The sequence below is a fragment of the Strongyloides ratti genome (genome assembly GCF_001040885.1).
Source record: "Strongyloides ratti genome assembly S_ratti_ED321, chromosome : 2".
NCBI classification, from domain to species: Eukaryota; Metazoa; Nematoda; class Chromadorea; order Rhabditida; family Strongyloididae; genus Strongyloides; species Strongyloides ratti.
The window spans coordinates 12,141,160-12,168,970 of NC_037308.1; the positions used below are offsets into that span (position 1 = coordinate 12,141,160).

The 27,811-nt window shown below is 24.4% G+C and overlaps 7 protein-coding genes across 7 annotated transcripts; 6 read left to right on the forward strand and 1 right to left on the reverse strand.

Moving 5' to 3' along the window:
• Positions 1 to 489: 489 nt before the first annotated feature.
• Positions 490 to 3,543, reverse strand: SRAE_2000388000 (snRNA-activating protein complex subunit 4; the record flags this gene model as incomplete). Its single annotated transcript, XM_024655126.1, has 5 exons — positions 490 to 864; positions 1,177 to 1,217; positions 1,308 to 1,459; positions 1,501 to 3,403; positions 3,459 to 3,543. The coding sequence occupies 5 exons, from the start codon at positions 3,541 to 3,543 to the stop codon at positions 490 to 492; spliced, it is 2,556 nt and encodes an 851-aa protein (XP_024508430.1).
• A 752-nt stretch (positions 3,544 to 4,295) lies between these two features.
• Positions 4,296 to 7,612, forward strand: SRAE_2000388100 (Plasma membrane calcium-transporting ATPase 3; the record flags this gene model as incomplete). The annotated part of the gene is made up of 2 exons (XM_024655127.1): positions 4,296 to 4,632; positions 4,692 to 7,612. 2 exons carry the CDS (start codon positions 4,296 to 4,298, stop codon positions 7,610 to 7,612), a joined length of 3,258 nt encoding a protein of 1,085 aa, XP_024508431.1.
• Positions 7,613 to 8,996: 1,384 nt separating this feature from the next.
• SRAE_2000388200 (Ubiquitin carboxyl-terminal hydrolase isozyme L5) lies at positions 8,997 to 9,958 on the forward strand (the record flags this gene model as incomplete). Its single annotated transcript, XM_024655129.1, has 2 exons — positions 8,997 to 9,239; positions 9,281 to 9,958. 2 exons carry the CDS (start codon positions 8,997 to 8,999, stop codon positions 9,956 to 9,958), a joined length of 921 nt encoding a protein of 306 aa, XP_024508432.1.
• A 2,352-nt stretch (positions 9,959 to 12,310) lies between these two features.
• Positions 12,311 to 13,521, forward strand: SRAE_2000388300 (Enoyl-CoA delta isomerase 2, mitochondrial; the record flags this gene model as incomplete). The annotated part of the gene is made up of 3 exons (XM_024655130.1): positions 12,311 to 12,335; positions 12,587 to 12,949; positions 13,049 to 13,521. The coding sequence occupies 3 exons, from the start codon at positions 12,311 to 12,313 to the stop codon at positions 13,519 to 13,521; spliced, it is 861 nt and encodes a 286-aa protein (XP_024508433.1).
• A 691-nt stretch (positions 13,522 to 14,212) lies between these two features.
• On the forward strand, positions 14,213 to 15,277 carry SRAE_2000388400 (Glycoprotein-N-acetylgalactosamine 3-beta-galactosyltransferase 1; the record flags this gene model as incomplete). The annotated part of the gene is made up of 2 exons (XM_024655131.1): positions 14,213 to 14,324; positions 14,370 to 15,277. The coding sequence occupies 2 exons, from the start codon at positions 14,213 to 14,215 to the stop codon at positions 15,275 to 15,277; spliced, it is 1,020 nt and encodes a 339-aa protein (XP_024508434.1).
• Positions 15,278 to 15,971: 694 nt separating this feature from the next.
• Positions 15,972 to 23,879, forward strand: SRAE_2000388500 (7TM GPCR, serpentine receptor class g (Srg) family-containing protein; the record flags this gene model as incomplete). Its single annotated transcript, XM_024655132.1, has 4 exons — positions 15,972 to 16,055; positions 16,097 to 16,758; positions 23,818 to 23,826; positions 23,870 to 23,879. The coding sequence occupies 4 exons, from the start codon at positions 15,972 to 15,974 to the stop codon at positions 23,877 to 23,879; spliced, it is 765 nt and encodes a 254-aa protein (XP_024508435.1).
• A 106-nt stretch (positions 23,880 to 23,985) lies between these two features.
• On the forward strand, positions 23,986 to 27,456 carry SRAE_2000388600 (MAP/microtubule affinity-regulating kinase 3; the record flags this gene model as incomplete). Its single annotated transcript, XM_024655133.1, has 2 exons — positions 23,986 to 27,167; positions 27,222 to 27,456. The coding sequence occupies 2 exons, from the start codon at positions 23,986 to 23,988 to the stop codon at positions 27,454 to 27,456; spliced, it is 3,417 nt and encodes a 1,138-aa protein (XP_024508436.1).
• Positions 27,457 to 27,811: the final 355 nt, after the last annotated feature.

Below are 27,811 nucleotides of genomic sequence, written 5' to 3' on the forward strand. Positions count from 1 at the left end.
ATTAATTTTAAAATTTAATTCACCTTATATGTTATACTTCCCTTACCATCGAGAAAGGCTTCTTTTCTGTCAACAAGCATATATTCTTTCTTAAATTTCTTTATACTTGAAACTTTAATTTTCTCTTCCATACAATTAAAGTGTTTAATTTTAAATTTTTTCTCACTATTAGGGTCTTTCAACTTTATTAATTTGCTTATCTTCTTATCACTTCTTTCTATTTGAACAAAAATATTTTTAGGAATCGTTTCACTTCTTACTATATTAACATCAATATCACAAATTTGGTAGGTCAAACTAATAAACAAAATTTTAATTATAAAAATAATTAATATCATTATCAAATAAATTTTATTACATTATAATTTTTATTTTTTTTTTATTGATAAAACTAGAACATCATACAGTAGGTCAGATTAAAAAAAAAACAATAATTTATATAAAATAATATAAAACAATTAGTTTTAAAAGTATTTACAAAATGTACATCTATTCACTGACACAATCCTTTCCAAGAGCTTTTTCATATAGAAAAGGTAAAAATAAAAGTGAAAAAAGTCTTAACTTTAATTTTTTATATTGTTGACTGTTTTTAACTTTTTCTGATAATTCTACATAACCTGGTCCAATTCTAGGATGTCTATTTACAATAATTGATTTTTCATCATCTTCTGTTTGATAATCAGGATATAACTTTTTACATAAAACATCATATGTTTTAACTTTTAATCTAAGCAATGGAATCATAGGTAGTGTCTTGATTGAAGGTGGTATTAAAATGTCTTTTCCAGTTAAACCACAAGCGGAGATTGCTTTTCCATCCTTAATAAACTTCAAGGACTTGTTTACATTATCAAGTAATCTCTGAAAGATAAGATATAAAAATGATTAGACAAGATAGTGATATATATGATTGAAAGTTAGTTAAAACTATATAAATGAAAATGTTTAGAAATGTTTATATATATTTTCTGTACTTTTCTACTATAATCTTATTATTGTATTTCAAAATTAATGCGCGTTACAACTAATATAAATTCAAAACATTTTTCATTAGCATAACGTTTGTTTTAACGCGGATAGATGAATTGTGATTTGAGCTAAATTCATTGTCCAGCGTTGAACCGAAAGTTATGTTTAGAATAAATATTTAGTCTAAAAAAAAATAAAACTTACATCTTGAATAAACTTAGATATAATAGCATGACCATCGATTTCTTTAAGGTATGTTGTTATAAATTTGTTAAAAATTTTTAAATGTTGCTTACAGATAGCTTCGCAAATAATTTTCATATAAAATATTTTACCATCATCAATAGAAAGATCTTTGATTTCTTTGTCAACTTTTTCTGTATTCCATTGAAATACTCTTGGATTTAATCCAAATTTTAACAATTCATTAGGGTTCTCTTTTTGTTTTATGTTTACAGAAACAGGGCCTAAAATTGTTTCTTTTTCACTAAAAAAAAATTACTAAATATATAAATTTTAATTAATTACCTTGGTTTTACTTCTCCTATAACTTTATTTATTCTATTACAGAAATTTGAAACCCTTTCTTTCTTTTCCTCATCTGTCTCTCCGTTATCTAGTAAATGTTGATACAACTTTTGTATTCTATCTAACTCTTCTTTACCATATTTTCGTTTTTCTTCACTTAACTCTGCAACATAAGGATTTTCATCCCATTTAGTTTCATAAATATCAAGGTTTCTTTTTGTCGCAAAGAATCTACCTCTGGAGGAGGTAATTTCAGGACGATCACCAGGTTTAAAATCTACCTCTGGATTAACTTCAAATAATGCTTTTTGATCTCGTTTCAAAGCATAATTTGAACTAACAAAAATTTCAGCATATTTTGTTAACAATCGTCGATGGTAATCTTTATTTTCGTTAGTAATGTTAGTTGTAAATCCAAGATTATAAACTTCTTTATTTAGTTTACGTTTTGTTCCTCTGTTAGCAGATTCAAATTGTCTAATATATCTTCTAATTCTTCCTTTAGTACTATCTCTAGTTCTTCCTGGTAATAAAGTTGATATAGCTTTAAAATTGCTATGACCAAATAATTCAGCACCAAGCATCATAATTTCATCTTCTTCCATCGTCCATGGTTCAATTTTAACTTCATTACAAAGCGCACTAAGATAACGGTCCCTACAAGCACTATCAGTACGACTACCAACATATAATGATATTGTTTTCCAATCCATTGGTCCCATTACTTTAACAGCGTGTATCAACCTAATATCTTCTTCCTCAGTCCATTTCCCTTTTTTAATAGAAGGACATAATGCTCTTTCATACCTATTTTTAACTGTTGTTACATTTCTACCAGCTAGAGCGTTTGCTATCTTTTCCCAAAATATAACACCATCAAAAGAATGTATTTTGACAAGTTTTAATAAAATTTTATCTTCTTCTAATGAAAAAGGAGTTTTATCTATAGTTTTTGATCTATATTCAATAAATTTTTCAAAATACATATATGGAGATCTACCCGTTCCAACAAGTGCTGCCACTTTTTCCCAATCATTCCATTCTTGAGAACCATATTCAAATAACTTTTTTAATTCATCATTAGTCCAATCTCCTTTATAAATTTTTGGTGATAAATAATTACACCACATTCGTTTACAATCATCTGCACTTCTTGTACCATTAAATTCTGATGCACTAATAGCAAGCCAATCAATTTTTGCAATTTTATCAGGTGTTTCTTGTTTAAAAATTTCACTTTCCTTTAAATTTTTTTGATAATTAATTCTTCTTTCAATATTCTCAAGTTCAATTTTTTTTGCAGCCAATTCATCAGCTGAAATATTTGATGAATCTGCATTTTTAATGTCATAAACTAGTTTATTTTTATAATTAATAGCAGTACTATTAATAATTTTTATAATTTCATTTTTAACAGCAGACATTAATAATTTCTTTTCATTATCATACCAATCTAATGTACATTCTTGTTCAAAATCAAAATTTCTTACATTTTTAAATGGATTTAATTCATCAAATAATTTACCTTCAGGCCCTCTTTTTGGATAAGAACCTTTATCATCCAAAAAATATGGAGCTTCAAAAACTGCATACTCTTTAGTTGGCAATTTATTTTGCTCAGCATTCTCTTGTTTCAAATTAATTCTATACATTTTATTTTTTAATGCCTGATATTTAAGCCTAATTATAGCTATTTCTTTTTCAACTTGCGCTATTGCTTTATCAGTTGTTACTTGATAAGCTTTATTCAATGCAATTAATATAGTTAGTTGTTTTTCTTCTTCAGACATTTCCTGTCCATCTTGTTCAGAAGTTGAAGTTAATTGGTTATTTGTATCTGAAATATCATTAACTATCAATTGAGATGAGTCTACTATATTTTCAGTTGTTGAAATAACAAAATCTAGAAAATAAGTAAATTTAAATATTAAAAAGTATTTTATAAACACTATTCTTACCATCAATATATGAAGAGTTTTCTCCAACATTGTCAAAACCAGATCCGGTGAAAAAGTTATCAGAAAAGGGGTCCTCTTCGTCCATAATACCTTCTTATAATAAAAATATAATTTTAAAAATATTTAAAGTATTGGAAGAACGTTCTTCCAATAAATAAATTTAACATTCATCCCTTTAAGATGATAAACATAACTTTCCCAATAACTTTGGTTAATTAAAAATTGTTTGTTAAATTACCTTTAAAATGTATTAGTTGTCAGTTGAAAGTTTATTGGGAAATAATTAGTAGTTAATAGTTGTTTCACATACATTTAAATATTTAAAATAACATTAAATAGAGTGATAAATAAAACATATATTTATACCACGTTTTAAAGCTTTAATATTTTATATTCCTTCTAGTTTCTATCTACATTCCTGTTGTTATAAAAAGGAGAAAGAAAAGAACATATTCCTAACTAGATATATTAGAAGCAGTCTAAGATTTTTGTCCCCACTTTGTAGTGGAGGAAATGATAAAATGTGATCAATTTATAACAAAAGTAGAATAAAATTAGTGTAAAAAAGAAGAAAAGGGTTGATAGTATAAATGAAAGTTCACTATCCCAAGTATCTGAAGTTAGATGATATCGTATTAGCTGTCTATTCCTCTCTTCTTCAAAACAGATCTCCAATATCAACATAAGATCTACATTCAGAAGCATCCTTTTTATTTGTTTGTCAAAAAGCCATTATACTCAAATTTATTTCTGGTTAATATACATTTTATTTTTTTGCCTCTCTACCCCTCATTACACTTTTACTATTATTCATTTCTTTTATTGGTTTATTCTAAAATGGATAAGTGTAAAGGAAAATATGGTGTAACAGTTGAAGAACTTCGGACTTTAATGGAGTATCGTTCTACTGAGGCTGTTGAGAAAATTAATACATCATATGGTAGTATACATGGATTATGTGAAAAATTAAATACAGATCCTAATAATGGTATTAGTGAAGATGAAGTTCTTGGAAGGATGGATTTCTATGGTAAAAATGAAATTCCTCCACCAAAGGCAAAGTCGTTTTTTGAACTTGTGTGTGATGCATTAAAAGATGCTACTTTGATTATTTTATTAATTAGTGCTGGTATCTCTTTAGCATTATCATTTTATCATCCAGATAATGGGTTAGGTATCTTTATAATATATTGCCTGTTGTCAAATAATTACTAATAAATAAATATATTTTAGAACATGATGAGACAGAAGCAGAAGCTGGTTGGATAGAAGGAGCCGCTATTTTAATATCAGTAATTGTGGTTGTTCTGGTTACCGCTGTTAATGATTATACTAAAGAGAAACAATTCCGTGGTTTACAATCTAAAATTGAAACTGAGCATAAATTTTTTGTTTTGCGTAATGGTATTTCGAAAGAAATTTACATTAATGAATTAGTTGTTGGTGATATTGCTCAAATAAAATATGGAGATTTATTACCTACAGATGGTATATTAATACAATCTAGTGATTTAAAAATTGATGAGTCATCACTTACTGGTGAGTCTGATCAAATTAAAAAATCTGTTGAACATGATCCAATGTTATTGTCTGGTACACATATAATGGAAGGTAGTGGGAAAATGGTTGTTACTGCTGTTGGTGTTAATTCACAGACAGGAATTATTATGTCACTTCTTGGTGCTGCTAAAGATAATAAGAAAGAAGAAACTTTAAATAATGATGAAAAAAAAGAATTATTAGAAAACTTTGAATTAGAAGGTATTTCAAGTAGGGCAAATGTTGAAGAACTTAAAAATAAAGATAAAAAAGAACGTTCAGTATTGCAAGCAAAACTTACACGTCTTGCTATTCAAATAGGTTATTGTGGAACAGTTGTAGCAATATTTACAGTTCTTGTACTTTTTATAAGATTCTGTATTGATCATTATATAATTTCAGAAAAAGGATTTGATATTAATGATATTCAATATTTTATTAGTTTTCTAATTATTGGTGTTACAGTTCTTGTAGTAGCAGTTCCTGAAGGATTACCTTTAGCTGTAACATTATCTTTAGCTTATTCAGTTAAAAAAATGATGAAAGATAATAATCTTGTAAGACATCTTGATGCCTGTGAAACTATGGGAAATGCAACATCAATTTGTTCTGATAAAACAGGAACTTTAACAACCAACAGAATGACAGTCGTTCAAAGTTATATAAATGATGTTCATCATAAACAAATTCCTTCTTTTGAGAGTATTGATAAATTTACAAGAGAACTTTTAATAAATGGTATTTCAATTAATTCTGCCTATTCTACTCAGGTACATCCTTCTAAAATTCCTGGAGGACAAAAAGAACAAATTGGTAACAAGACAGAATGTAGTATGTTAGGATTTGTTCTTGATCTTGGGCAATCTTATCAGGATATTCGTAAACATTATCCAGAAGAAAATCATTTTAAAGTTTATACTTTTAATTCACAAAGAAAATCTATGTCTACTGTTATTAAAATTGACAATGGTTATCGTATTTATACTAAAGGTGCATCTGAGATTGTTCTCAAAAAATGTCGCTGGATGCTTGGTAAAAATGGTGAAATTGTCAAAATGTCACAAAATCAAATTTCTGATATTTTTAAAAATGTTATCGAACCAATGGCATCAGATGGTTTGAGAACGATAGGCATTGCTTATAAAGATTATACAAGACAACATAAAAATAAAAATGACATATCTTTTGATGGAGACATAGGTTGGGACAATGAAAATGCTGTTATTAATGATTTAACTTTAATTGGAATTGTTGGGATTCAAGATCCTGTTAGACCAGAAGTACCTGATGCTATATTAAAATGTCAAAATTCTGGAATTACTGTTCGTATGGTAACAGGTGATAATATTGCAACAGCAAGAGCAATTGCTACACAATGTGGAATATTAAAACCTGGAGATGATTTCTTAGCATTAGAAGGTAAAGAATTTAACAAAAGAATTAGAGATTCTAATGGTGAGGTATCTCAAGCTAAATTAGATGAAATATGGCCTAAATTGCGAGTATTAGCTAGAGCACAACCTTCAGATAAATATGTTTTAGTAAATGGAATTATAAATTCTAAAATTTCAAAAAATAGAGAAGTTGTTGCTGTAACTGGTGACGGAACTAATGATGGACCTGCATTAAAAAAAGCTGATGTAGGGTTTGCAATGGGCATTGCTGGAACCGATGTAGCTAAAGAAGCCTCTGATATTATTTTAACCGATGACAATTTTACATCAATTGTAAAGGCCGTCATGTGGGGAAGAAATGTTTATGATTCAATTTCTAAATTTTTGCAATTCCAATTAACTGTTAATGTCGTTGCCGTAGTTGTCGCATTTGTTGGTGCTTGTGCTATTGAGGATACTCCTTTAAAAGCTGTCCAAATGCTATGGGTTAACTTAATTATGGATACTCTCGCTTCATTAGCTCTTGCTACAGAATACCCAACAGAATCATTACTTAATAGAAAACCTTATGGTAGAACCTCACCTCTTATTTCAAGCACAATGTCAAAAAACATAGTTGGACATGCTTTATATCAATTGGTTGTTTTGTTCACTTTAATATTTTGCGGAGATACTTTATTTAGTATTAAATCAGGTAGATATACCCCTCTTCATGCTCCACCAACACAACATTTTACTATCGTTTTCAATTCTTTTGTCATGATGACACTTTTTAATGAAATTAATGCAAGAAAAATTCATGGTGAAAGAAATATTTTTAATGGTATATTTTCAAATCCTATTTTCTATTCTATTTGGATAGGAACTTTTATATTTCAAATATTAATTGTTCAATTTGGAGGTCGATGGTTTCAAACAGCTCCTTTAACTGTAGACCAATGGTTATGGTGTCTTGCTTTTGGCATTGGAACCCTTCTTTGGGGACAAGTTGTTACTTCAGTTCCAATATCCTGTATCTCAAAAAGACTTTCAATTGGAAGAGAAGATGCTGAAGAATTTCAGCGGTTTCTTCCAGAAACTCATAGATCAGATGATCATCCAGAAATACGGAATGGGCATATCTTATGGCTACGTAGTTTAAATAGACTTCAAACTCAAATCCGTGTTGTAAATGCGTTCCAAGCTGGTATTAATCGTCATGAGTCAATTTATTTTAGATAATCTTGAATATAGCCTACAAAGACATAATTTAATTCTCCAATATCCTTATATTAAATAGGCGAAATTTATGTTAATAAAATTTTTTTTAATTTTCCAACATTTAAAAAACGTTTCTGGGAGGAAAAATTGCGCTGATTGTGAAAAATAAAATTTCATCTTCTCATAAATATGCCTCCAAAAACACGAAAAGTGCACTTTTTTTTAGAATAAATGATATTTGAGTGAAATTTTACACATGGGTAAAAAGTGGCCAAAATTTTCATTTGTCAAAAAAAAAGTTTAAATGACCAATTTTCTTGGCCAATATTTGGACCGAAACAATTTTTTATAGCTGTAGTCTTTTTTTAAAGAATTATATTTGCTCGAAAGTCGAAAAAATATTTTTTGAAATCATAATTATCTATCAAAGCATTGTGATTTCATTAAATTATGTTTATTGGTTCCTAGTGTATTTATGGAAAGAATTGTTTTTTAAAAGTAGATAGTTTCGTTTAAAATTTTTTTTTCATTTTTTTCTTTGTATATTGAGGTTGTAGTAATTAATGTAGATTGCATTGATTGTAATTATTACATTCCAAGTATTGTAAATTGTTGCATGCATTTATCGTAAATAAGAATAAATAAACAAATATTTTAAAAAACTGCTATTGTAGTTTAATTTTTATATATATCTAAATAATGAATAAAAACGCCTAATTTTAAATTCAGTTGAAAATAATAAAACTTATGTAATTTTTTAATATGATATTTTGTTAGTTTTGAAGAAAAGTAATTTTCAAAAGATAAAAAAAATCATCATAAATAAATATTCACAATAATAATGTGTTTTTTTCGGATAATTTCAAAGAAATATATGCATATTAAATTCTTTACAAAATATTTTTAAATTTCAAACTAATCAACATATTAATACCATTTTTAAAAATTTCCTTGTAACAAGAGTATATTAAAGAAATGAAATACAGCTAATAAAAAAATCTTCAGAACATAATATTAATTAAGATCTTACAAAGGAATCTTAACTTTTAAAATTTCTAAAAGAAAAATAAAAACATTATAAATATACTTTTAGTTTTACAATATTTTTTTTTATTCTTTATTTTGTACATACTTCAACTACGTTTTTATTATACTTCAATATTTTTTAATATTATTTTATGGTAAAATAATATATACTCTTAATTACAGTTTTTAAATTTTTTTTTAAATTGGAGAAGTATATACGCAATAGAGAATACCTGCATAAAATACTAAAAATACAAACAATATATTGTCTCAAAGTTTTTTTTATTAATAAAGGAATGCTATGAATATATTGGCATTCATTAATTTATAATAAATACATTTAATCTAATCTGAATTGTTATTTTGATTATCTATTATAATGGCAGACTTTTCCAAAGGAAGTTGGTCACTTGTAGAATCAGATGCTGCTATTTATACAGATTTGTTAAAAAATTTAGGAGTTTTTGGTGTTAAAGTTGAAGAATTACAGTCACTTGACGAAAGTTGTTTTTCTAATTTACATCCTGTTTATGGAATTGTACTTTTATATAAATGGAGACCAGGAGAAACCACATGTGGTAATGTTAAAAAATCAGTTGATGGAATGTTTTTTGCACAACAAGTATGTTTCATTTAATAATTTTTTCATATTTATTTTTAAAGGTTATTGCAAATGCATGTACTACACAAGCTTTAATAAATCTCGTTCTTAATATTACTGACGAAAATGTAAATGTTGGAAAGATACTTGATGATTTTAAAAGTCAAACAATGCTTTTTGATCCTGCTTCTCGTGGATTATGTTTAGGAAATAATGAAGCAATTAGAGAAGTTCATAATAGCTATGCTCGTCAATATTTTGAAGGCGAGGTTACGATACATCCTGACAAAGAAGAAGCCTTTCAGTATGTAACATTTATTCCATTTAAAGGTCGTATTTATGAATTGGATGGATTACATGAAGCACCCATTGATCATGGTGATTATGATATTGTTAAAGGTTGGCTTCCAAATGTTATTAATTGTCTTCAAAAACGAATCAAGACATATATTGATGGAGAAATTAACTTTTTATTGCTAGCTGTTTGTGCTGATAAACTTCAAAAGATGGAAAAGGATTTGGAAATTTTAAAAGCTGCTCCAATGGAAGATGAAACAAATAGACAAATAATGGAACTTGAAGGTGAAATACAAATAGAATTAGAAAAAAAAGAAATTATACGGAAAGATAATATGAGAAGAAGATACAATTATATTCCGTTTTTGACAGAATTGATGAAAGTTCTAGCAAAAGAAAAAAAAATAACTCCATTGATTGAACAAGAAATAAGAAAATTATAAATAATTTCTACTTTAGAAATTTAAATAACTTTACAATAATTATTTTTAATTATTTAGTAATTTTTTAATCTTAATGTTGTATCGTTTGTTTATGTCCTAAGTAACTACAAGTTATTGAAAATCTATTTTTTATAAAATAAAATTTATATTTTAATTGTAGTATTTAGTAATAAATTAAACTACTTATTTATCTTTAAATATTAAATGTAAAATTTATAGGCATCGATTGCTTTACATTCAAGTGAGATATTTCATTACTTGAAAATAATTAACTTTAGAAATGATTACTATATTTTTTTTGCAATAGTAAGAAGTTGTTTCGCTACTTTCTATGTTAATAATTTATGATAAATTTTCATGATTTAAAATAATTTTAGTATATTTCTATTTACAATATAAAAAAAATAATGGGTTTTTTTCATCTACGTTACTTGAGATATTTTTATTCTGAATTTTTTTACTCATCCGACTTTATCTGTTTCACATATTTTAATTAAAACTTAAAAATACATTTCACATATAGTTAACTCAATAAAAACCTATTTTTCATGTAATTTTCAAAAACACTTTAAAGTTAGTACAAAAAAAACTTTTTTTTGGAATTTTATAATGAATTTAGGCTCATCTGATAGCCCTTGAAAAAATATGAATTTTGAATATAATCAAGGCTATATCAGAAGAAAACCTTGAGAAGTTGTGACGAGTCAAAGTTAGAGGCGAAAGCGGGGAATATTTTTTAAAAAAACCCGACTTTCATGATGCAGTTGAAAATATTAAAATTAAACAAACTATTCTAGATCAGATTTTTGCTACGAGTCGTTTAAACCTAGTCTCGTCTTCATAGGACTTCTAAATCTTAAGTTATGATGTAAAATGTATCTTGAAAAAGTTTCAAGTACGAGATTCATAACTCAAGTTAATGAGCTCCTAGAAACATGAGACTAGATGCGCTAGACTTCTTAAGACATTTGAACTATAGTCTACGTTGAAAAGGTTTTCTAAATTTTAACCGTTCTTGAGATACATTGTCTGGTATTTTTGCGCGCTTTTTTTCATTGTCATCAATTTTTATATCTCACTAACTGTTGGAGATAAAAAAATGGTTTGAACGTAGATCCTAAATGAAAACTGATTAGTAGTTGATTCCAGAAATTCGTTTGCCTATATCTTAATTTTGAAGCAAGATATAGCAAAAGGCGGAAATTTTTTTCTAAATATTCATTGTCCACAACATTTCAATAACTCACCTTAAAATTTTCAGATTATAATGGGACTTGTTTAATTGAATTTCCCATGAAAATTTGGTCTAGATAAAGGCGTTCCTATAAAAATATCTCTAAAATTTACCAAGATCCATAATTCGTCCATGTATCTCGAACTTGACCTTCAGCATGAGTACTAAAAAAAAACTTTTTTTTGGAATTTTACAATGAAATTAAACTCATCTGATAGCCCTTGAAAAAATATAAATTTTGAATATAATCAAGACTATATCAGAAGCAAAACTTGAAGAGTTGTGACGAGTCAAAGTTGGAAGCGAAAGTGAGGAATATTTTTTTAAAAAATCCGACTTTCATGATTAAGTTGAAAATATGAAAACTAAACAAACTATTCTAGATCATTTTTTTGTGAGAAGTCGATTAAACGTAGTCTCATCTTTGTACCTCTTCTTGAATTCAAGATATAGTTGAAAATGTATCTGGAAAAAGTTTCAAGTCTGAAACTCATAACTCAAGTAAATGAGCTCCTAGAAACATGGAATTTGATGCGCTGGACTTCTTAAGACATTTGAGCTATAGTCTACGTTGAAAATATTTTTAAAATTTCAACCGTTCTTGAGATACATTACCTTGTATTTTTGCGCGCTTAATTTATTGTCATCATTTTTTAGATCTCAATAGTGGTTGAATATATAGAAGCGGTTTAAACATAAATCTTGTGTTATAACTTTTTAATAAATGGATTCAGAAATCCGCTTTTTTTATATTGTACATGAAACGAGATATAATAGAAGCCCGAAATGTTTTCTAAATGTTCATCACTTCTGACTTTTCATTATTTTCGCTAAAACTTATCATATTTCGATGCGATTGATTTTATTTGATTTATCTATAAAAGCTTGTTTAGAGTGAATATTTTTTTATAAATATAATAAAATACATAATATTTTATACTTATTCTTACATGTTTTATTTAATATATATTTACTGATAAAAATTTAAGAATTATCTAATATAGACGCAAGTTTCTATAAAAATAATTGCTTCTTTTCGTTGTTTAATTTGATTCTTATTTTTTGACGTTATATATATTATAAAATAATAAAATTACATAACAGATTTTAAATAGGTTATGATAACATATACAAAATCTTATTGTATGAAAATATTTCTGAATGAGTAAAAAATTAGAATATAATTCTTTTTTTTTAATAATTTAACATTTTTTTTGAATATTGGTATACAAAACGATGAATTTTTTTGTTTGTTCATAGATAGCTATGCAAATTTAATTTATTTCTTATAAAATAATAAGTTTAAATAATATAAGTAAAAAAAAATATTTATTAAATGTTTTTTAAAAAATCATTTTTTAGATCAAATTTTCTTTGTTTAAAAAATAATTTAGTATACAATAAGCAAAATGTATCATCAGCTAATAAACTTCAAACATTTTCTTTAAAAAATTCCTTACAGTTGCAAAATTGGCTTGCTGATTATTGCAAACTACAAGCACATACTACAATAAATGATATCTATGAGTATGAAATTTTAAAATCTAGATCGGAATTGATGAATAATGATTCACTTGATTTCAAGATTAAATTGCCAAATATTAAGATTAGTAGGCAATCAAAAGCTTTTGTTATTACATTGGATGATCAAAAAAATAAAAATGCTTTAACAATTGAAATGTATGAAGGATTAACAGAAGCTTTAAATTATTCATTAGAAGATAGAACTACATCACTTACCGTTCTTACAGGTGAAGGTAAATTTTTTTCAAATGGTAATAATTTTAATAATTTACAATCTTTTGATATTGATAAACATTTGAAAATTTATAAAAAATTTTTACTTGCTTTGATAGATCATGATAAACCATTAATTGGATTAATAAATGGACCAGCAATTGGTATTATGGCTGAGGTATTACCATTATTTGACTATTTGTTAGCTTCAAGTAATGCTAATTTTAAAACATTATCTGTAGAAAATAAATGTTTTCCAGGAGGTTGTAGTACATACACTTTTCCACATCTTGTTGGTAAGAAGGTTTCATGTGATTTTTTGACAAGGGGAAAAACTATTAATGCAATGGAAGCAAAAGATTTAGGACTAATTAATTCTGTTGTTTTGAATAATCATTTTCATAATGTTGCTAAAAACAAAATAAAACAATTTTCAAAAATTGATCCAGTGAATTTCTTGGTAATTAAAAAACTTCTAAGAGATCATATTAGAGAAAATCTTTATGATTGTCTTAATGAAGAAATGATGAATGATAATTTAACAGACAAAACAATAACAAGTCAATTAATGAATGTTAATAGAAAGGTTTAATAATACTTTATTAATTATTACTAAAATTCTAATAAATAAAAATTTTATAAAATTTTTGTACTTTTTTTAAAAATACTATTGATATTAACTATTTAAAACAAAATATAATTATTCAAAAATATTAATTTGAATCTTAACTAAATTTGTCTAACTTTTGTTAACCTTTTAATTTCATAAATGTTAAAAACATATTTATTATTTTTGAAATTTTTTAAAAGTTTTATAAAATTGTACACTTTTATTTCTATTAAAGAACATTTAAAAATTTTTAACAAATAGGTGAATCAAGATAAATAAATTTTAACAATATTTTTCAAAACATTACCAGTCTTTCAATTCTTTCAATTTTACTAATAAAAATATTTTTATTTTATAATTCAAAGTTTATAAACATAAACGTTAGTGAAACAAAAAATTTAAAAATTCTTTAAAACAATATTATTATTTCTTCAATACGAGTTTTTCATGTAAATGAATGACAATAAAAATTACTTCCTATTTGGTTAATTACTATATTCAATTTCTTTATATTTTTAATAAAATAAATCATGTTTTCTTTTTTAAATGCCATATTTTTTACTAACAATAAAATTTCTTGTTTTATAAGAAAAATTGTTTTGAAAAATGAATATAATTTATATATTAGAAAAAATAAATATTAAAAAAAAAATTTAATTTAACTTATTTTTTAATGTTAATAATTAAAGATTATTTTTACTATATTTTTATTTTATTTACGTTTATTGTCTTGGGATATTGTCGTCTAAATATTAATAGAAGTATTAACAATACACATACAGAAGGTGAATCATTGATTTATTTTTGTTAACTTAATTAAATATTTTAAGTTTTCACAAATGTTGAAAATATTCTATATAAAAATGTTTCAATTTTTTGTTTAATATTAACTGGTCCACAATATAGAAAATCTCGTGTTTCATATCAAAAAAGAACATGGATAAAAGGATGTAACTCATATATGTATATTTCATCTGTTTATGATAAAACATTACCTTCAATTGCATTAAAAATGAAAGAAGGAAGAAATAATTTATGGGGAAAAATAAAATTTGGATTAAAATATGTTTTTAATAATTATTATAGAAAACCATATGATTGGTTCTTGATTGCTGATGATGATACATATATATCAATGACTAATTTAAGATTTTTATTGATCACAAAAAATACTAGTCTTCCATATCATCATGGATACAAAGTTAGATGGCGTCATGGAGATGGTAGAGTTGTACAGTATGTTCATGGTGGTGGTGGTGATGTTTTAAGTAGAGAATCATTTAAACGATTAATAAGATATTCTTTAAATAATCCAAAAAAATGTAATCAAAAAGGAAATGGTGCTGGTGATTTTGAACTTGCATATTGTCTTACAAATGTTGGTGTAAATGTTAATGATGGAATTGATTTTTTAAATCGTCCAAGATTTAATCCATCTAATCCGTTAATGAATCTTGCATCAACATATAATCATAAATTTGACAAAACATTATATAGATTAAGTGAAGGGCGTTCTAAACATGGTATACGTCATATGTCGGATTATCCTATATCATATCATTATCTTCCAGGAGAAATGATGCTTACACTACACTATTTATTAAATATTGTAAATGTTATAGGAAAAATGAATTCATTATCAAAAAAAATATCAACAAAAAAATGTACTAAACAAATATTTATAAATGAATCCTTAGTTTATCTTCATTATTCAGGAAGCAAAGCATATATAAATTAATAATATATTAATTATTAATATTTTTTGGTGTGTATAAATTAATAGTATAATATTGTTATATTTTATAAATAAATAAAATTATTAAAATAATTATAATTTTATATTCACCTTCTAACTGTAATGACTGGTAATTAATTATTTTTGAAAATATATATTAAAAAATTTAATTTGATACTAGTCAAATACCTTATTGGATACTAAAAAAAAAAATAAGTTAACAATTTTTACCTGCAAGTATACGGAAAAATAAATTTTTATTATACTTGAAAATAAATTGTTTAAAATATTTTAATAATTATAAATATATATATTTATTTATATATATAAATATATATATATATGTATAATGTTAAATCATTCCGAATATTTTATTTATAAAATTGGTTATTATTTGCCATTCATATATCCATATGCTACAACAACAGAAATGATTATTCATTCATTAATTATTATAATAAGTTATCCCCTATATCTATTTATTTTATATCAAATAATAAAAAGTTGGAAAGTATCAGAAGAATTAAAAAGTGTTTTTTATAAAGCTACAATTATTGAAGGATTTATTGATATTATTTGTCATATACTTGAATTTATTTTTATACTTCGAAAATTTTTTCCACCAACAGTAAGATGGTTATTAAAAATACAACCACCTATTTGGTTTTTTATGATTGTAGTAAATTTAAAAGAATATATGTTAATTATTCAATTATATTATACAGCATTTATATCATTTGTTAGATGGATAACAATACATTACCCTGTTAAAGGATATTTAGTAAGTTAAAAATATTTAATTATATTTTATTATTATTAAAGATAATTGAAAAATATTTTTGGATTTTTAATGGTATTGGAGTTTTAGTTGGTTGTTTTGTTTTACTTCAATTTGAAGTTAGCAAACATCCTTTTAAACTTGATTATTTAATTATGTCTTATAGTGATAATCAAGAAATAGGATTCATTGGTTTTGATGTATTAATATCATTTAATCAACCTATGTTTTTTGTTGTATCAATATTAGCAGCATTTTTTACTATTCCTGCAATGTTAACTAATCTTTTTTCATTAATAAAAATTAAAAAATTAAAAAAGAGTGTAGTTAATATATCTAATACAAATAATAATAATAAAACAAAATCGCAAAAACGAATGGTATTATATGTTTTTATTATGTCATTTAATCAATTTATATTTTTAACAAGTAGAGTAGTAATTTTTATTAATCCAAAAATTGGAGGATATGATCAAAGTATACTTATGATGTTATATGCTATAAGACCATATATTATGCATTTAGTATGCCTTACAAGTCCATATGCATTGTTGATTCTCAATAAAAATATAAGAAAAAAAGTATTCAACTCAATATTAACTATACCATTATTAAAACGATGTAAACCAAAGAATGTTATCAAATTAACAGTATCTAAAATTGCCTCAAAAACTATATTTGTTAATAGAAGAAAAAATTCCAATTGGTAATTTCTTGGAAAAAGTTTAATACTATTTAAAATTACTTTTTTCCACTATTATAGTTTTAATTAAATAGATTATAAAGTATATACATATAAATTTATTTATAAACAGAAAATAATAATTATTAAAATTTAAAATTAAAATGTTAAACAGTTATTTTTTTTAAGTCTTTTATATTAAATTTAATAAAAAAAATTTATAATTTAATTATTATATATTTATTTGAAATGACCATAAAGTTTTAATAAAAAAAAAGCCATATTTATAAAATTGATTATGAAATTTATATATATGAAAATATTTTTATCATAAAGAAATACAAAAATTTTCCTTAATCATTTAATTTAACGAAACATTTTAATACTTTTTAAATGTTTTTAATATATTTTGTTTTTTTTTTTGTATTTAAAATAATTTATTTAAACATTTGGTAAAATTTTGACAAACAAATCTTTAAAAATTATTTTTAATTGTAAGAATTTTCTTAACAATAAGGTTATTTAAATAATTTGTTACTTAAAAATATTGGTTTTTCCTATATTTAACAGTGTTAAAATAAATAAATTTTAGATATAATTTTATGATGAAATAATATAACTAGAAATGATGTATTATATTAACTCTAAATATGTGGTACATAAAATTAAGGTGGACAGTATGATGAGAAACAGTAGATTTTGGTATATTCATTAAATTGAATCACTTACTTAGATCAACTAACATTATCTTGATAAGTAAATAAACGTGTTTTTAAGCATCATTATTTGTACTTGCAGTTACTACATTTTCTCTTTATCTCTTTGTGTAATTGACCAGTATAGTATATATATATATTGTACTAGTACTAACAAAACTATATATATACTGATAAAAAGCTTTAAAAATGCATTCAAATAAACTACCAAATATAAAATATTTCTAAAAATCTTTTCTTCTTGTTATGTCATTGCAAATAACTTTTCTTTTTTTTTTTAAAATATTGGGAAATTACTCAATTTGTGATATTTTATCTAAACTATAAATTTATTTCTTTGCCTTTTGACTATTTTTATATTTTAAAATATTCCATTCATTAAACTATTAAAAACAAACATTGCATGCTATTCCTAAAAATTTTTTTTTAAAAATACAACATTTACTTTTTTAGATTTTTTATTACATTTATTAAGCATTTAAATAAAGTTTTTTTTTTTTTATATAAATATATAATTTTAAAATGTAAATTTTTATGTGTATACATTTCATTGAGATTAAAAAGTAGAAATGATACTTTGACCCTTTATTAAAAATTATTATACAGTTTGCCATTTTATTAAATTTAAAATTATATACACATATTGCAATTTAAACACATTAATTAATTTTAAACCTTAATTAATTAAATAATGTTTAAATTTATAAATAGTGATAACATAAAAATATATTTATGTACTAGTATTTATCATATAAATCATTGAAAATACTTTTATAAATTATGAAAGTACTCTATATTTCTATATATATAAAAATGTAGTAAAATATCTAGAAATAAATTAAAAATTTTTAAAATTGTTGATAATATATTTTTAATCATAAATATTATGCAACTTTTTACCTAATAATAAAATTGAATTTTATTTTATCAATAACATATCTTAATCTTAGTTTAGTTTAACTATTAATAGATATGTTATTTAAATAAATATATATTTTACTACACCAAACTTTGTCACTATTAATGGAAAATTATTTTCAAACAATTCTTTTAAATATTTATATATATAAATATATGATCTTGTCTATTCAATAAATAAATATTAATATTTTTGTTTTTAAAAATATTTTTTTTAGCTATTTATTTTAAATTATATTTACATTAAAAATATTATGCTATCAAATAAGATTTAATTTTTTAAAAGATGACTTTTTATAATTTATTATTATTGTTTATTTTTCAAAAGTACAAATTTTAAAGATATATAATAACTTTTTTGATGTAATTTTTTTTTCTTAACATAAAAATAATTTTATATTTTGTATAATAATTGTAATATAGTAGTAATTTTTTTTTTCAAATTATATATGTCGCGGAAGTTTTTTTTTTTAAATAGATGTATTGTCATATGATAGATGATGAAATTCCCGACATATATGGTCGAAAAAAAAAATGTTTTATCATTTATGGAAGATATAATAACATTATGTAAAATCTGCTTCAATTTTATATTGTATTGAATTGAATAATGTATAGAAAATTTAAATTAAGAAATGTAATATTTATCAATTTATATTTTCTGAAATTTTTTTTTTAAATTATATTATTTTTGATTTTATATTTAACTATATCAAATTGAAAAGAAATAGTAATTATTAAATGTTAATTGATCTTATCACTAAAGAAAATTTATATATATGCATTATCGTTTTTTTTTTCTATAACTAATATAAAAAATTGAAAGTTATTCTTTAAACAAACTGTCAATATGTATATGTGATTCTGTCATTTCATATTCTCTACATCTACTATTTCAATGAAATTTATAACTACTTTTGTATTTTTTTTTATATAATACAACATCAACCTACCTTTATACTGATTCTTTAAATTATAATACTACTTTTTTTTTTAAGTAATTAGTTATTTTTCATTAAAATTATTCATTTTAGAAATAAATATATGTATATATATATATATATATATAAAAGATGAATATTTAATAATTCTGAAAACAAAGAAAAAATTATTATATTAAAATATAATATTATAGTACATAATTAAAATTATTACTTATTTTTGTATAAAATTTTTTTATTGAATTTTTAAGAATATTCTGTTATAATTTAATAATTATTCTATTTTGTCTATCATCATTCTTTGTACATGAAAAATTTTAGACTTATCATTGTTGTTAGACAACCATTTGTTATCATTAGCCATTTTTCCTCTATTTTTTTAATCGTTCTTTATAAGCAGCATATTTTGTATTTTATAAAAATTGTCTACAATCTATATATTATCTTTGTGTGTACTACTTTATCATTTAAACTTGTTTTTGACTTTAAAGAATTTTTTGATGTTTTTATATATACTCTAAAATTAGAGTGTGTTCATTTTTAGGAATGTTTCAGAATACAAAATTTATCCTTCTTAGCGCTTTAAAACATTATAAACATTTTTTTTTTCTTTTTTATCAAACTATACGATATATGTGTTAAAATTCACCATAATATTTAAAAAAGAATAATAAAGTACAAATGAAAATTTTTAACTTTTTTATATAATATGAAAAGAACATAAATTTTAATAATATTCAATTTATTAAACTATATTATTAGAAAAATTAAGTTAAATATTTCTTTTTTACTGAAAAATAATATTTTATTTTTATAATATAATGTTAATTATACATTCCACAATAAATAATTATGTTTTAAGGCAACAATTTCTTTGTATTCATTAAATAGATACAAATTTGAGAACATTATAGTCTTTATACTTTTTGAAATTTCAATATTATGACTAATATAACTATAGAAATATTTGTGTTTTTATCTTTTGTCTCAAGTATCAATTAAATGCTTGTAATTCATTTTTTATATAGTACGCTTAATGAAACAAAAAAAAATGTCACTTATATTTTTATTATATCACCTATCATTTTTTTTTGACTACACTAAAACATCATATTTTTAAGTGTCATTAAAATTTAATTATCTTAAAATATTTCTAATTCTTGAAATTTATAAATCATTATATTATATAAAAAAAAAATAATTTTTACATTTGTTTCTAAATATTTATTTACAAGTTTATTTATTTATTTTGGTTTTTTAAAATATCAATTAAAGTTTTTCAATAATTATTTGATGCTTTCATTTCTAATATTAAATAAGGATAGAAAATATATAAAAAATTTTTATCGTTAGATTTTTTTAGTTATGAATGCAAAAATTATAAAATAAAATGTATAGGTAGAAATTTTTAAATTATTTTAAATGAAAATTAATTTTATCTATTGCTAAAGTGCTTTCTTTAAATATATATATATATATAACAAATGTAGTTAGATTATTAGTAGATTTATAACATTTAAATATTTTTCGATTGTGATTAGTTTTATAATACATATTATATATACAACTAATTATTGTTGAATTTATTATAATTTATATAATAAATAAATAAATATATATATAAATTTAATCATAACCCCTAAAATTAAAAAGACATTTTCTTAAATTTGTAAAAGCTTGCTATTATATATTCTTGGTACCTTTATTTTGACGTGTTCATCAACATCTAAAATATTTTTGTGTCTGCATCTTACTTTCTTTTTCTCAACTTTTCTTAGTTTACAACCATATATTAAATACAAGGGGTGATAGTGTTATGAGTTTTCTTTTATTATATATTCTTGTGCCACTATTTCTCTAAAAATGTTCCTTCAAAAGGCTTTCAATTTGAGGAATGATTCTCTGACTTTGTTTCTTTTATAAACATATATCATTGTATAGTAGTTTTACAATAATATACTTTATTTTATATCACTAAGTGGAGTTTATAATTGATAAATATATATATCTCTCTTTTGTTAATATATGTTCACACACAATTGTGAATATAGAACTAAGAGATAATATTGACGCGATACAATATACTGACGGCCGCAACTTTCATTATCGCGTTTACGTTGAAGGCCAATTCTGTCGCTTTTTCATTTTTCTCTTCATTGGATGGTCATTTGGTTTTTCCATTCTAATAGTGGCTTTCCATCAATGATCGTTAATTGGTATAAGCTCCAACATCAATCGGAACTTATCATTTTTATTTAATCTTTTATTACTTATTATCTCTTTGTTCTAAATAATAGATATTAATTTTAACATACCTGATAGTGACAAATGCCAAATCGATTAAAGGCATTATTATTAATTATATATATATATATAATTTTTGTTTATTTTTATTTTTATCATTAATATTTATTATCTATTTTCTTTATTTTGTAAAAAAAAAGTTTAAAAAAAATAAAATTAATTAATTAAGGAAATTATTACATCAATATTATTTACATTTTTTTTTATATTTTTAATTGCCAAGATCGATCATAATACTGATGAGTGATTTGTTAAAATAGTTATATGAAATTTTGAAATACTTATATTTATTATTATATTCTTTTAACAATAATTTTTATTTTCCACATATTAATACTTTTGTTGTTTTAATGAATTATAATATTGTACAAGGTCTTCTGTAAAATGTGACGATCATTTAGATGTAGATACCTGTTCGAGGCCATCATTTTTATGTTTGATGAATACCTTTTTTGCCTGTTGTGTCGGTTTATATTAATAATAAGAGTCTCAAAACACAATTACATCTTGATACGGTCATATAGTTTATCTATTTAACTTTATATTTTATTAGGAGAATATACTTTATCAATAGCATAAATAATTTTTTTTTAATGAATATACTTATTTAGTTAGTTTATTTTTTATAATATTAAGTAATTTTATTCTTTTATCATTAAACACTCATCTTGTAAAGTTAATTTTGATGTCTATTGTTATTAAAATTGAAAATAAGTTAAAATCTATAATTGGTACTGTTTACTTTTTGAAGCATAAGTCGACACCAACCATCAATTACACTAACAAGTCCGTTATACATATAAATGTATTTCTATATATTATTTGTATTTCTATAATATATTTTCAATCTTTTAAATATCGGTTTCTCGATGATTGTGACATCAGGTATAGGTAGTGACTATGGTAGTAGAAAGACAACTATACTGAGAAAGATAAAAAGAAAAGTTCTTGCGCACCACTACTTATAAATGTTGAATATTAACGTTGAAGACTCCTTCATTTGATTATCTACCGTCCATTTAACAATGACCTTCATTGGTAAATCAGGAGATATTATATTTTCTTTGGAGAGGATGAAGGTAATTTATTATTAAAGGCAATTTCTTAATTTTGAGTAACTTTATTGACTTTCAAATTATTTATCTAGCTAGAAATATATTATTCTTCTACATCCATAACTAACCAATATTTATTTTAAATTAACTTGCAGGAATCTATTTTCAAGTACATATTGAAATATATTTGATTTCTATACAGCTACTAACTACCTAACTACAGTTTAATTTTTGTACCATTAAGTATAATCAAATACTATTTTTTTTTCCCAAAAATCAATTTCAACGTTTAGCACGTACTTTGATATTTTATACATATTAAACATGTTTTTCTTCTTTTTTATTTATCACATTGATTTCTTTCAGTCTTAGATATGATTTTATTTCATTTTTTTTTTCTTTTAATTTAATTAGTTTTTTCATATAACTTCTTATTTATAAATTATTCTTTTGAAGAAATTTTTTATGTACATATTTTATATAAATTTATATTTATATAACTTTTATTCAATAGAATTTTTTTTTTTCTTTTTGAAACATTTTATGTTTATTATTTAAAATACTACGCTCATTTTTTTTTTATCAAATATCGTATAACGATGCAATTTAATTTAATACTATTTATTAAAACTGTCAACGACAAAATTTTTTTTTTTTCTGTTCTTTTGTCAACAGGATGAAAAGTTAATATTTTTTGTAAAATTATACTGAATTCCTCAATTTATATTACTATTACTTTGATCAAATATTAGTTGTTGATAAATATGTATTGACATGTATTATTATTATTGATTTTAACATATTCATTATTTTATATTTTCTAAATATTTTTATATATATTTATATATATATGTATATTTTTTTATTATTTTAATATTGATTTTTGTTACTTTAGATCTTTTTTTTATCTATAGTGTGTCAGCACCTATATATTTATATGAACAGATATTTCTAAATTAATGTGCTACACACCTAAGAATTGGTGATTTTAGAAGTCTTCTTTTTTAAAAAAAAAGATTATATAAACTATATATAAAAGAAAATAATTTTTTATAAATTAACTATAAACTCAAAAAAAAAAACAAACTAATCTTGGTATATTTATATAAATAAATTACAGGTTATTTGATCAATTGGTCAAATTTCTAGTAATTTGAAGTAAGAAAATAATAAAAGAAATTGGAAAAACATCTGTTTTTAGTATATATTAGTCTCGTTTATTTTGACTGACAAGTGTCGTCAAAATTCTATAATTCTACAATCATTACGGCGGCTACAATTCAATCTGTTCCTGTGCCTGCCCCGTCACCATCCTCGATGAGCGGCTCTAGTGCACATTCACATTATAAACAACAGACTAAAAGTACTGATTCATGTTCTTCTTCATCTGATGCACCACCGTCATCTAACAAAGGTGTTTCACCAACATTATCAGAATCTAATAATACTAATGTATCTCCAACATCAAATTGTTCCTCTTCTACAACTACAACGACTACTAATGGTATAAATACTTCTTCAAATAATTCACAAGTCTCACCAACTGATAAAACTCCTAATAGTTCAAGTAAACCATCAAATACAGGGAAAGTTTTACCATCTGATACTCCAGTTTCAGTTCCTCCTCAGATTGCAGTTCCACCAATGATGAGGATAAATCCATTCTCTAATGTAAGTCATACATCTTCAAGAGAAGGTCATGTACCAATTCCTGCTTTAACAACAATAACATCAACAGCTAATGGTCCACAGTCTAGTGATAAAATTTTATCATCAAGATATAATTATCCTGTAACATCAGGCCATTCATCTTCACATCATCAGTCACCAGCAACAGGAGGAGGTGTATCTTCTACCTCAAGACATCATGGAAGTAGTAGTTCAAGAAGGAATGCACCAAGAAATGATGATCCTCATATTGGTAAGTATAAACTTTTAAAAACAATTGGAAAAGGAAATTTTGCTAAAGTAAAATTAGCTAAACATATGCCTACAGGGCAAGAAGTTGCAATAAAAATTATTGATAAATCTTCTATGAATTCAACATCAATCCAAAAATTGTATAGAGAAGTTAGGATCATGAAACAATTAGACCATCCAAATATTGTAAAACTTTATCAAGTTATGGAGACAGAAACAACATTATATCTTGTCATGGAATTTGCTTCAGGTGGTGAAGTATTTGATTATCTTGTGGCACATGGAAGAATGAAAGAAAAAGAAGCTAGAGCTAAATTTAGACAAATAGTTAGTGCTGTTCAATATCTTCATTCTAAAAATATAATTCATCGTGATTTAAAAGCAGAAAATCTTTTATTAGATGCTGATATGAATATTAAAATTGCCGATTTTGGATTTTCAAATACTTTTTCAATTGGAGCAAAACTTGATACATTTTGTGGTTCTCCTCCTTATGCAGCACCAGAATTATTTCAGGGTAAAAAATATGATGGTCCTGAAGTTGATGTTTGGTCATTGGGTGTAATATTGTATACTTTAGTTTCAGGATCATTACCATTTGATGGGCAAAATCTTAAAGAATTAAGAGAACGTGTATTAAGAGGAAAATATAGAATCCCTTTTTATATGTCTACAGATTGTGAGAATCTCTTAAAAAAATTTTTAGTTTTAAATCCTGTTAGAAGATCAACATTAGAAGCAATTATGCAAGACCGGTGGATGAATTTAGGATATGAAGACAATGAATTGGTACCTTATTTAGAACCACCTAAAGATCAAAAAGATGATGTAAGAATTAATAAACTTATAAGAGCTGGTTGTAATCCAGAAGCAATACATAGAAGCATAGACAATGAAATGTTTGATGATTTACATGCAACATATCTTCTTATGAGAGATAGAAAAAATGATCTTGAAAATGGTTACATGCTTCTTAATGGTATGAATGTTCCATCTTCAACAGATATTTTAAATTCATCTTTACCTGTTGGTGGAAATCAAGTAAAATCATCTTTTACTTCAAATCATAGATCAATCTCAGCTCAAGTTGCGGCAAATACAAAAGGAAGTAGGAGGTCTTCACAAGGTGATCAAGGTGTTCATGGAATAGGAGAGAAACATACAGGATCTTCATCAGCTAGAACTCCTGCTTCATCTATTACCAGTGGGGTAACATTAAGGTCTGGAGCACAATCCAGTCGACAACCCGCATTATCACATCAACCTGGTACGCAAATATCTAACAATGCACATATTCCAACACTTTATACTTCAAATCATCCTGTACCAATACAAGGAACTTCTGGAATTAGAGGTGTCAATACAATTACTGGAGCTATATCTGGAAGGAAAGGGCAAACTACAGGACGGGTTCCATTGCCAAATCTTGGGTTATCTGGAAGGCCTATACAGGTAAGGCATTCTATTCAAAGTAGTGGTGCTAATGATGTTAAGCCATCTGGATCAACGCGTGCTTCTCCTTTTACTGCAACACCACAAATGCAAACGTCTGCTGCTATTGCAGCAGTAACTGCATCTAAAAATTCTTTCTCTGGAATTGTTAAGCCACAAATGGCAATAACTAGTAATTCAAATAACTTAATACCTCTTCAAAAAAGTGGTTCTGTTTCACATACACCAAAAGAACCTTCTATAAAAGAGGATGAAGATGAAAATTTTGACACTTCTATAGGTGGAATAAATTCTTCCGAAAAGACACCTGAAGTATCTTCTAAAAGAACCTCTTCAAATGTAGAGGGAGGAACAGGATATACTTCTAATATAACTCCTGCCTCTGGTGGTGAAAGACACGGGTTACATCAATCTCCTTCTATGCCTCCATCAATGATGTCAATGATGAAAAATCTAATTGTTACTGAAAATGACAAACAAGTTGTCGATTCAAAAATGGTTAAATCAGCTACTGGAGCTCCTATATCTGCAATAGGAACATCAAATATTACACCTAGTACTCCAGTTGGTGTAGCAACTGCTTTTCCAAGAAATACAAGAAATCGACAGACATTCCATGGTAAAACTGATTTACATAAAACTTCTGGAACTCCAAGTAATTGCGGTGATATTGATGAAAGTGAACATCCTTCTCCTCAAAATTCAATAACAACATCAAATACTAGTAGATTAAGGTTTTTTGATAAACTTCCTAAACCATTTCAAAAGAAAAGACCAGGAACAATAGTTGGTGGAAGTTCTGAAGCAAATCAAGCTATTGCTGAAGCAGCAGCTTTAAATAAAATGTCTGGAATATCCCCGAAAATCTCAACTTCTTCTACAACATCTGGAACAACTGACAATGTAGTTCAAAGAAGTGGAACAATTGGACCTACCAGTGGAGCTATAATTGCTAAAGAACTTCAACAACAGGGATTTACAAGTGCTCCACATACTCCTGGAAATAATGCTCCAGGTAGTGGCGCTTCTTCAACAAGCAATGAACATGATGATGTTAAACCTAGATCATTAAGGTTTACTTGGAGTATGAAAACCACTTCTGCTCTAGCTCCTGATGTTATTATGGCGTATGTTTATATATTAAACGTTTATTATTATAATTAATAATATATTTTTTTTAGAGAAATTCGTAAAGTTCTTGATCATAATCAGTGTAGTTATGAACAAAAAGAACGCTATCTTTTGCTGTGTATGCATGGAGATCCAAATTCAGATTCTTTAGTGCAATGGGAAATGGAGGTATGTAAATTACCAAGACTAAGCTTAAATGGTGTAAGATTTAAAAGAATGAGTGGAACATCAATTGGCTTCAAAAATATAGCCAGTAAGATAGCGCAAGAATTAAATTTGAATTAAAAAAAATTGAGAGAACAAAATGAATAAAATATTTAGTTTAATGTCTTAAATTTATATACTAATAAAGCAATTATGCTTCCAAAGGGTCAAGTTTTTAATGTTAAAGTATAATAAGAAATAAACTTGAGGAAGCTTTAGATAAATCACTTATAAGATTCAGGATTACCATGAGTTGCATAGAAGAAGATTAACTGGAACTATTATATAAATAAATTTACCTTCTGCATCTTGTTAAATATAGAAACTATTACCCTGAAGAATTAACAAGAATAAGGTACTAAAAAGATATCAGAGTATACAAAAAATATCTTTGATTGTTTTAACAATAAATTAATATGTTTGTCCAATAAGTTTA